This window comes from Plectropomus leopardus, chromosome 10 (assembly GCF_026936395.1).
Source record: "Plectropomus leopardus strain MGB_pleo_1.0 chromosome 10, ASM2693639v1, whole genome shotgun sequence".
Classification (NCBI taxonomy): domain Eukaryota; kingdom Metazoa; phylum Chordata; class Actinopteri; order Perciformes; family Serranidae; genus Plectropomus; species Plectropomus leopardus.
Genome location: NC_142185.1, coordinates 34387388 through 34399378, shown reverse-complemented (window position 1 = coordinate 34399378; position 11991 = coordinate 34387388). Strand labels below are relative to the sequence as shown.

The following is an 11991-nucleotide window of genomic DNA, read 5'->3' as shown; positions in this document are numbered from 1 at the left end:
TTGCTTATAGAATTTTTGGCAATTTTAAAAGAAAAAATAAAATTGTTTTTTTATTTATATTTTTTAAAGAACCATGCCTTCCACAAGGCTTCTTGAATTTTTTTGACAATTTTTGAAAGAAAAAATGTTGTTACATTTTTTCTTTAGAATTTTTAAAATTATTACTATTTTTCCCTGTAGGTCTGAAAGGCATTTTTCTTAAAAATCACCAAAAATTACACCATTCATCAAAGTCTGAAAGTGTAATAACAGAAATTATTGCTGGATTTTCAAATTTCCGATGGTCCCTGAACACATCACGTGTTACTTCAGAGGTTTGTGAAACAATATTCAAGGACTTTTCAAACTTTTTTTGCCATTTGCACATTCCATGACTTTTCCAGGACTGTATGAACCCCCTGTTTCATTTTCTCTATCAGAACCTTTCGAAACGCAATAATACTTTTTTTCAGAGTTTTATGTCAACGTGTAACTGAAGAAGCGTAGCAGTGATCGACGTTACCTTGACCTAACATCTGACTTTGCCTCGACGCACAGGTCAAAGGTCAGAGGAAAACCTCGTGTTGTAATTACGCGTTGTCCTCTGGCAGCAGTGACATTTCTGAACCTCATGACTGTTGAGACGCAGCCCCGCTTCGTGCCGCTCTATTCTTAACCCTCACATGCCGACACTATTCCTGTCCCGTTCAGCGTGAAGCCTCCTCTGCAGCAGAGTCAGAAAATAAACAAACATCAGTCAGGGCATTTTTTGTTGAAAAAATAAGTTTATAAATCATGCAGTCGGTATATCTTTCTGAAGTCATTTAACACAAACAACATTTTCACAACAGTCCTCGCCCCCGTCCCGTGAAACACACAAACACGCCGTCTTCTTTGAGAGCAGAGTAAAGGTCTTTCTAACATCATGATCTTCAAACCAATATTTACACTTAAACTAAGTAATAAATATGATAAAATGAGTATGTTTAAAAACAAAAAGATAAATATGCTGCCAGTCGGCCAGGAGGCACTCTGTGAGCGGCGTGGGGTCGGACAGGCGGCTTCACCGTGTGACAGTTTGGGCCCTTTGTATTAACAGTGGGTTTGTTTACATGCTAGCTTAGCATTTTGCATTGAATAATAACACCTCTATACTGCTGATATTGCACACTTTGCTGTATAATTTAACTCTTATGTCCAGCATTGCTCCCTTAATAATGACAAGAGCACAGTTTATGTAACATAAAGAAGAAGAAAAAAAGAAACCGTTCCCTACTAAAGCAAAAATTACGGAAGCCAAGAGCGGTCATACTTGCATTTTTTAAAAGTTTTTTTTTATAGTTGTTACCTCGAGATCGTGCGTCAATTATTTTGTCTTAGGGCTGCCATAATATCACTTTTTCACCACAAAATTACTGTGGCCGAAAGATTTCATGAACGATATTGTGATTATCTACAGAAAATTCAGAAACTTTTTTTGGTAAATAAGTTACTCTCAATAAGTGTACAGACGTGGACAGAGACACAAAGCAATAATGCAGTGATACTCAACCAAATCTGGGTGCTGGGTGGCCCCCCGATGATTTTCTATTTCACAAAAAAAAAACAAAAAAACTGACTGATAATGTATTTTAATGTTAATAAGGTGCAAGAATGCATTTAAAAACTACAAAAAATAACTTGTGTGTAACGTGTCGACAGGATTCCCCAGACCCCTGACAGAGGTCTAATTAATATATTAATTAGGAATTTTTGTTTGAAATTGGCCCCCAGTCAAAGCAAGTATTCCTGTAATAACAGGAACACAAGGCGCTGGATTACTTTGGATATTGAAATATTTACATAATATTATCATATATGTATTATCAATGTGATGTTAATATTTCATTTTTTAAATATGCTGCTTATTGTCAATACCGATATATTGTGACACCACTATTTTGTTGTCTCAAGATATCAGCTTGTTTGCTTATTATAAAAGGTAACCTTATGTCAATTCTCGAAAAAACAAAAGGCCAATTTAATGAAATTATTAACTTGTGATCTCGAGATCAAGCAAGGCCGCTCTTAGCTTCCATACAAATGAAAATCAGCACCCTTTAAAATGGGAGCTATTCCTGATAGTTTTTACACTGATATTAAGTGTTTTAATTATATGAGTAATCATATATAAATTGTGAGAAAATGATTTTTTTTTAAATTTAACTCATAATCTTAAGATATCAGCATAAAAATGCAAGAATGACAGCTCTCAGCTTCCGTAGAAAATAAAAGTTCAGCACCTTTTAAAAGGCGAGTGTATTCCTGATAGTTTACAGTACATTTAGTACATCTATCCGCAGTCATTTGTACACAATCCTAAATGCACGTTTCCACTGACAGCGTCTAACCTGCATCTGCCCTTTATTCTTATAATATATTCTCATTATATACAGATATGCGGTGACACGGTGGAAGTTTAATGTGTAACTGTTCAATCGCGTCGCGGCTTTGAAATCACTTTGCCTTGCGGAGTTTTGAAGCACGAGTTTAAACATTAATTTTCAGTTGCTTTGTGCTCTTCATACTCAAGTAGTCACAGAGAAGGTTTTAATAGCTTGTGCTTGAATCATCACGTCATCTGTGCCGAGCAAAAGCATCGCTGGCCTCACTTTGACCTCTGTAACGTTATGCGTACGTAATCGCTCGACTCGACTGTACGCTGCAACGTTTCAGAAACTCATTGCCATTGTGAGCTGTTCTCTTTAGCCTCCTGCACTGCTTTAACCAGCGTTTAGTGGATCCAACACCCGACTCTTCTGGAGCTGCAACTATTAATCAGTTAGTCAGCAACTGTTTCATATAATCAATTAATCTTTCAATCAATCAGCAGGTGCCCCATGTACAGAGGCTGTGTCCTTGCCACAGCGGTCGCAGGTTCGACTCTAACCATGTCCCTTTACTGCATGTCATCCCCACTCTCTCCCCCTTTAATACTTAAACTGTTGTCTCCAATAAAGGCAAAAAGCCCCCCCAAAAATGTAAAAAAAAAAAAATAAAGGCAAAAAATCTTTGTTTACAGCTTTTAAAATGTGATAATTTGTTGCTTTTCTTTGTCTCATATGACAATAGACAGAATATCTCCAGGTTTTAGACTGTTACATTTCACTAGAATTGTACCTTATATGATTTATTTTTCAACAAACAAATTGATTTACAGATTGATACTCGGATGAAAGAAGCACATTAAAAAACCTGTCATCTATTTTTGAACATTTCACCGACTAAACAATTACATCTGTGATAAAAACTATTGATAGTTGTAGCTAAACTCTTCCCAACACTCAACAGAATTTAAAAACTGCAGATAAAAGGGTGTAACGACCTGCTCATCACTTACAGTTACTTCACTTTCTCAGTCATCACGCCAGAGTCAAGCTCCCGCTGAGTGCTGACCAATCCGTCCCCGCTGGAGTCAGGAGCTGACTCACACACGCGTAAAGGATCACTGAGATTACAGCTGCACCTGCACACGTCGACCTCGGACGACTGTCTGACACCGGAAGCTCTTTCTGCTTCACTGCTGGAATCTGAATTGTTTTGCATTTTCCTAAAATCTGCACAGAAACTTTTTTTTTCCCACGCACTCTTACATGGAGCTTGAGAAAGAAACATTTCACATCATTCAAACTGACGATTTACAGTACACGCCCACTTTATGCGACAGCTTCACTTAAACTTGTGTCTGCAATTGTCAGGGGGAAAAATGTTTTTTCGATTCTGTTCGGTGTTTCTTTTTTTGGTCACCTTAGGTTGAGTGATGGAGAACACCAGTGTCTAATCATTCATGAAGGATTTAGTCATGAAAAAAACCCTCATGCTAATTTTCGGGGCCGGTGTGTGTTGGACTGCAGAGCACACATCTTTTCTTTCTCTCCTTCAACTTAAAAAAAAGCCTCATCTGCTTTGTTTTTTCCCAACATGAGCAGCATTATCCGCTACACAACCTGTAAATCTGTTCTTTCAAAGATTTTTTAGTGTCTTTCTGAGGCAGGTTTTTAAATTAAAGTTTGTTGCATTGGTCCCAAAATGCTGGTTAGAGCAGTGCTGATGTTTACAGATGTGATGACACACTCGTGTTAACCTGCAAACTGAGGTTTCACAACAAAGCGCCGAATAAGTTCTGATAATAGAAATGAACTGAAATGGACACAAGTCTGCATGTGTTTTTAGCACCAAAGTGAAAATGAGCCGCTGGATTCACGTCGGTTATAAAAATAATGAATCTGTCGGGAATAAACTTGGTCGCTGGTGTGAGAAAGGCACGGCAGTTTTCAGTTAGAACACAGGTAGTCTCCTCTTCCTCTCTACACTCGCTCGCTCCTTTTTCTGTCTGACGTTGTCATTTACGTTTGTGTATCGGCGTTTGTGTAGCGCTACGTGTGGTGGACCTCGTGGAACATGAGCTCGCGAGGGATGGCCGTCTCGGCGCCGTATACCTTGGAGGTGCGGCGTTCAAATGCAGAAACCATCTGCTTCACCACCTCGTCAAAGAAGACGTGCGCTAGCTGGGAGTGAAGGAGGGAGCGAAACTCGAAGGAGATCTGAGGATGGAGAGAGAGAAGAGTTAGCAGCTGCATTTCATACAGGGTACGTACACATTTTTGCCAGATTTCCAGGACTTTTCCAAGACTTTGAGGCAAATTTAAAAGTCCACACATTCTCTGAAACCACCATCGATACTCCTCGATGTTCTTTTTCATAACTATATAACAGCTTTTTAAAATATAGATTATTAAAAAAAATATTACTTCAAAACAAGAATAGAACTAATTATTTAAACATAACATACGGGACTGGGGAGGGAGTTATGTTTTCTTATTTTGGCTTAAGAGTAGAAATATACAGCTTTAAATGGCTGTATTTTATATTTATTTTACCAGCAATTTTTAAAGAAAACATGCCTTCCAAATCCGCAGGCTCTCAAAAAAAAGTTGTCATTTTCATTTTCTCTTACAAAATTTTTGGCATTTTTTTGTCCCTTTAAAAAATTAGATTTTTTTTTTCACCATTCATGCAACCAGAAACAGTAAAAAGAGAAATTAACATTCAATCTTCAAATTTGCGACAGTCCTTGAACACATCATGTGGTGTTATACAGGTTGGTGAAACAAAATTTAATTTTCCAAAACTTTCAGGGTAAATTCACTTTTCCAAAGATCACTCCTAGAATTTATTGCTATTTGCAAATTCCATGACTTTTCCAGGTTTTCATGACCATATTAACCCTGTTAATAGCAAAAATACACAATTATACACACACACACACACACACACACACACACACACACACACACACACACACTCACACACACACAGTAAAGGTCAAACTACAACCTTTAAACATGTTTGACGACTACAGTTAGCACATGACGTCTACTTACAGAAAAGTCCACAGTGCAGGTGCGAGGATATCCAGGGAGGCCGGGGCTGAAACGCCAAACTGTCTCCAAGTGGTTGAACAGTTTACCATCTGAACAGGACGCCTGACAAACAGCATAATATACAAATGAATCACAATTAGTTCACTGCAAAGAGCAAGAAAATAAGAGACTAACTTTATAAGTTTATAATCTAGCAGCTGTTATCACTTTCTGTTTTATCGACGTTAATCTTTGATGCCATTAATGCATCATTTTTTAATTTCTCTTTGACACTTTTAATTGTCCTTTTCCGTGGAAACAAGACCTGAGAAACACTGCCAGGCATCGAGAAAATAATCATATCTGGATAACAGACGTGCTACGTAATGGGTCGTAAGCATGAGGCCTATTACAGCACTTGATATATTACATATCATTTATCTTAATCAGCAAAACAGACAGCAAAAAAGTAGTAGTTAATTTAGTATTTTAGTAGTTTACAGAAGTTTTAAAGGAGATTTCAAATTATTGAGAAATATATCATGTATCATAATATAGCCTAAAAATATTGTGATGTTATTTTAAAGCCATGTCACCCCGCCCTACTTCCAACCAAATCGCCTTAAAGCCCCACTTTCTCTTTCTCTTGTTTCCGTCCTTCTCTCCCCTGTGCTTTCTTTCTTTCTGTGCTTTCCTGCCACAGTGCCATTTAAGCATGAGACAATTCACATCAGTTTCAGTTACATAAATAAATAAACGTTTATTTGGCGAGAACCCAACCTGACTCAAGCCCAAGAAAACAGTAAGAAATTAAGAATTAAATGTGAGCAAAGAATCAAACCTCAAACTGCATTTAGCAAACATGGGCTGGGCTGCAGTACCTCACCTTGACCAAGTGGGGGCGCACTGAGGTGACGAGGGAGGTGTAGCTCTCCATCACAGGTGGGAAACCCACAGCTAGTTTGGCCTTGCAGAATCCGGCTCGCTTGAACACCACATCGGACTTCTTACACCAGGGGACAAAGAGGCGGTAGTTTTCCACTCCGGCCACCACCTCGTACATCTCCTGCATGGAAAACCTGCGGAGTCAACGGACGGACAGGAGAACATCCGTGAGCTCTCAGAGTGGCACGACAGGAAGCAGGAGAAGGTCAGCAACTGTGACATAACGTGAAATACCAAACAAGGCCGGCACCGCGCAAGAATCATGACCCAGTTTGAGTCTGAAGTAGGTCAGTGAGGAACAGAGAGCGAGGGAGAGAGGAGACAAACAGAGAGAGGTGGAACAAGCACAAAGAGATAAAAAAAAACCAAACAATAAATGAAACATAATAAAGAAAAGATGCAGTGAATAAGATGCAGAAGGAGACTGTTTCCCCCACCGTTACATAACCGCCTCACTCCAGCTGAGGGGAAAATAGCTGCAGCCGCTTGCGTCTATTTATACAGCAGATTTAGTGATTATGACCTCTCTATGGGACACAGGAGGACATTTAGTGCGTCACACACAAACACACGTAAAGCCTCATGTAGGGCACCGACATTACAACCATTATTCACACAGTGACTTGTGATTTATGAGGGCTGCGACTGGAAACACGACTTAGAAACCCATATACCTGCATGCATGCTGCACAGAGCAATCGCAGACTCAACTCTGCCAACATCACAGGGCCTTTATTTTTTTGTTTGTCTTTCAGTTGAATTATCTTTTAAGTTCACGGTTAAAACGTTGTTTTTAAGTTCAATAAAAGCATGATGAATCAAAAGTTAGAGTAATCATGTTAAATAATCTGATGAAATGTCAAGGATTGGAAAAAAAGAAGGAGACAGTAAAGATATGATAAAAAAAAAACTTTCACTTTCTACATCACAGAAGCACGGACTCACCCGATGATGCGTCTCTCAGAGTACTCCTTCCTCTTGGAGAAGGAATCGGCCAGGTTGAAGAAGCTACGGGCGGGTAACGCCACGCCACGCCCGGGCATGGCTGCACCGAGGAGGGGCGGTACACGAGTCATCAGGATCCCACATGACGACAAATATCTGAACACAAGACAAGTAATACAAAAAATCAAGGTGAGGATCCAAATCAATACTCTCATAAACCCCAAACACACGAAATTCCGTTTGTTGTTTCTTTTGATATTTTTGGATAATAGGTTAAACCTTTAACCTTCTGTTAACAACCTTTTATTCCTGGAGAACTAGATACCTTACCTTGAAGGCCTTCCTGCAACACCTGCCATGCATTTGTCCTTTAAATTACATGAGTCACAGATGCCAGTGAATCAAAATGGAACAAGGTCAAAGGTCAACATTAACTCTGGAGACCTCAAACACTGTAGAGCCGAACCAGCAGGGCTGGCTCGACGCTGTTTTGTGCCTGCTTGTCTACATTTCAAATATGTGTGTGCGTTCTGTTAGGCCTGGGGGGAGAAGTGACAGAATTAGGTCAGGTTTCTTTCTTTTGCAAACTTTCTACTGAACCAAGTACAGAAATCAGCGTCCTGCTGAAAAACATGCAGTTAATACCGAGAAGCTGACATTCAACTAGTGAAAGGCGATTCTCTGTGCTTCAAGGTTTTAACTTTTAATTTTAAGTTTTAGTGTCAATGGCAACACCTGGGCTGATGAGGTGTCAGTTTAATGGGATGAAGGTAAAAAGAATTACTGATAACGACAACCAGTCATGGTTCCTAAAATTTAGGCAAGGCAAATTTTAAGGCTTTTAAAAAGACTTTTTAAAGCCACCAGGAATGACATTTAAGACCAATTTTACAATGATCAAAATTGGGGAAAAAAACATGAACTGACATCAATTACTTTTCCCAAATATGTATTCTAATATTAAAGATGACTTTTTTTGGTGCCATTAATGGGAGACGCATTCGGTAAATTAAAGGCTACATTCAAAAAAAACAAAACAAAACAAAAGACATTACTAATTATTTTCATATTTTACAAAGCAAAAATCATAAAATCTTACATCCCATGTTTTAACATTTTTAAGACTTCTGAAAGATTGATTTAAGACATTTTAACATCAGTAACGGCTTACATTTTGATTGATGTATTTTTGATGCCCTTTAAGACTTTTTAAAGATACGCGGGAAACCTACAATCAGTACGTTTCCATGATGTTAGAAAAAGTCGAATTTTTGTTAATTTAATATATTTAGACGCATTTGGACAAAAACTAGCAATCTGAAAAGGTAACTGAAAACTTGTGACTGAAATTGTCGCAGTTTTCTTCGCATTTTAATCAGATAAACCATTAATCAATCAATAAAATAACAATTAGTTTCAATTCTACCTTCTGTTCCAAAGTGCTGCTGCAGCACTAATTAATAGGGATCAATGAGATCATGGCAAAAGCCTGAGTCAGTTCCTCTGTGACACCATGAATGGGAGGACTCTGCTAATCCCGGATTGGTAAAAAGTAACTTGTAATCTCCACAGAAGATATTAAGATATAAATCAACTGCTGTCCTGCAGCAGAGGGGCGCGTCAGGCGGTTTGATTTGTCCATTGTGCCTGGCTGTCCTCCACAGCACCTGTGGCACCCAGTGCCACAATGTCCCTGGCACCGGATGGTTTGGAAGCACATCTCTAAGGGCATGCGTTTGGATTTAAGCAGCCTTTATGTCACCAAGTAATATAATGTGACAACATAAATGTCATCATCAACTTATGAAACCTATTCTGTGCTTCTCGTGATGCACTGCTTCATATTCCTGCTCCAATACCGTCTGCTTCAAAGAGAGCCCGTTCACTACAACCCGAAATGTGATCCAGCTGACACATGGCACTGACCTCAAACTGCCAAGTCCATGCAAGTGAATGGGAGCCGCAGTGAAGAGTGGCAGTTAAAAACGTCAGAGCAAAGACAGAGGACAGTGTGCACCAAACTAGGGGTCGACAGATTATTGGCCATGCCAATTATTGGGACCAATATTTGGCATTTTGCCGATTATCTGTATTTGGATTTTATTTTAATAAGCGCTGCTAAAAAGGCAGTCTGTAATGCATGCACAGACAGTGTCAGCACAGGAGGACTTTAACTTTGTAAAACCTCAGTGAGCTATTTTATTCATTTATATTTTAATTAAATTTTCACAGAAGTTTATAAAAAAGTTGCAGGGAACTTGCCTGTATATGATGTTGAAAGTTTCAGTTTTAATTAAACATTTGCTAAAAGCATTTAAACAAAGTTTTGCAATGGAGTTTGTTAAATTCCAGATTCTAAATTTCGATAGAAATATTTTCATTTTTACTGTAAATACATAATCAAATAATTCCAAATATCAGTTATCGGTCCTATTAAGTATTGATAATCAGTATCGGCCCTGAAAAAAACAATACCTGTCGACCCCTACATCAAACACCAACAGAGTGCAGATGCAGGACAAAAGGGTAGTTTGTACGCTGAATATTGCAAGATCTCACAAGTATAATATAGTACAATCTCAGCAAAGACTTTCCCATATTAAGTTTTTGGGAGTGTGCAAGTACCACTCTTTTTTTGAGAAACACCTCTAAGTAATTTACCACCTTCTGAAACATTGTGTCTGAGGCTGACTTGGATTTCAGTGGTTTTATGTTACTAACAACTGTCAGCCAGCATAAAAAACACCTTCCTCTGTGGGATTTTAAACCCCAGATAAGAATGTGTGTCAAGAGATAATGCAAATCACCATGCAGCTGATGCATTTGTAGCAGCTGTTAAAAAAACACTCCTTACATGTAGCTATATCCATAACTTCCCACTCTGACACAGACTATAGAAGGTTAAGTCGCAATAGTGGAAAATAACTAGTACATTTAAGATACTTACTCTACTATACCCTATTATTTCTACTTCCTGCAACTTTTACATCACAACATTTCAGGGGAAAATATTACACTTTCCTCCACTACATCGATCTAACAGGTGAAATTACTGCTTTCTTTGCAGTTTTAAACTTTACATTTAAATCAAGCTATCAGTTGATAAAATATTATGCAATAAAATAGATTACACTACGTAAGAGTATGCTGAGTCGTTAAAAATAACTCAACTACAAAAAAATTTGCTGTTTGCATATCGAGATTAGGAGCATTTTGATGAAAATACATTTGTACAATTTTGATTGCAGGACTTTTACTGGAGTATTCTTGTTGTGTGGTAATACTATATTTGATTATTGTACATAATATAAAAGGTTTTATCTGAACGCTGTGTTCAGCTGTTGTCAAACTGTGATTTCTCTGTTTGACTTGAACTGAAAACAGGCTTAAGTGACTTACTATGATGCTGGAGTAATCTTAAGTGGTAGAAATATATTATATGACAGACAACAAGCAGGACATATGATAATGTTAGTTCGTTGTTCTGAGGTGTAGCCAACATTTTGCTAAGTTATTTAATAAGTCAGCAGTGGTGGAGGAAGTATTCAGATCATTTACTTAAGGCTAAGTACTAATGCCACACTGTATAAATAATCTATTACAAAGTAAAAGTCAAAGTAAAAGTAAAAGCATTGAAACGTTACTTCGTTAAAAAAAATGTACGGAATGTGCTTTAAGTATAAAAAGTAAAACTACTCAATTCTGATTTTTTTTTAAATAATGATAATTATGATGAAAATAATAAATGTATTAATGAAATAAATAATTAAAAGGAAAAAATAGAAAATCGTCAAATTTGTTATGCTGGAACGGCATTTTTTTGTATCATTTTTGCACGACATATGGCTTAAACAGTCAGTAAATGAGTTACCAACAAATTCTCTGTCAATCAACTCTCCGAATAATCGACTAATTATTTCAGCTATGCTTGGTAACTTACATATAACAAAATATGATATTTTAAAAGCGTTTTGTATGTTTTGATTGCAACATCGCAACTTGTACAGTTACAACAGCTGTCAAATATTGTAGTGAAGTTTAAAGTACATGATTTCCCTCTGAAATGTAGTAGAGCAGAAATAGGATGTGGCATGAAAAGTACTCGAGTAAATTACACGTAGGCACACCTTAAATTTTTACCTACATTTCGTTACATACCACCACTTACAGTTAGCATATTTGTTAGCCTTAAAAAGCGCGTGTTTCAAGTGAGGCTAATAAATAAAATAAGGTCCATAGATAGTTATGTTAACAGTTTAATGTGTAACATGTTAACCACGAAACAAAAACTAACTGAATATCTACGGTGCTAACGCTACTGTACGTTAGCTCGTTGGTTATTGTCTTAGGTGTGTCGCCTCCTTATATTTTCCAGTTTTAATCGAGATGTACACGATCAAATACTTTACCTTACTCTGTTTCTGGTCTGTATTTCCCGGCTGGCTGTCGTCGGTAACTGTTTAATGCACTCAGCTACTTTTCTCAGGCTCCGGCTGCCTCTCGCCATCGTCTCTTTCTTTGACGATCTCTTCGCCTGACAAGCGAGCAGCAGCGCCCGGAGGGTTGTCCCGCCCCCTGACGTCACGCACTCGCTAAATATCGGCCTGCCATTGGATGACCCGTACCGCGCTGAGCGTTTTCATTGGCCAGTCTTGTGGTTCGTCAACCGACTATACTGACGTTCGTGCTCCGCGCGTGCACTAACGCGCACAAGCAGGAA

General features: G+C 38.1%; 1 protein-coding gene across 1 annotated transcript; it reads right to left on the bottom strand.

The window, feature by feature from the left end:
* Positions 1–3029: 3029 nt before the first annotated feature.
* Positions 3030–11839, bottom strand: coq10b (coenzyme Q10B). The gene is made up of 5 exons (XM_042495311.2): positions 11681–11839; positions 7272–7427; positions 6268–6460; positions 5403–5504; positions 3030–4562 (listed from the first exon to the last, which is right to left on the bottom strand). Exons 1-5 carry the CDS (start codon positions 11776–11778, stop codon positions 4395–4397), a joined length of 717 nt encoding a protein of 238 aa, XP_042351245.1. The 5' UTR covers positions 11779–11839; the 3' UTR covers positions 3030–4394.
* Between the last annotated feature and the right edge of the window lie 152 nt (positions 11840–11991).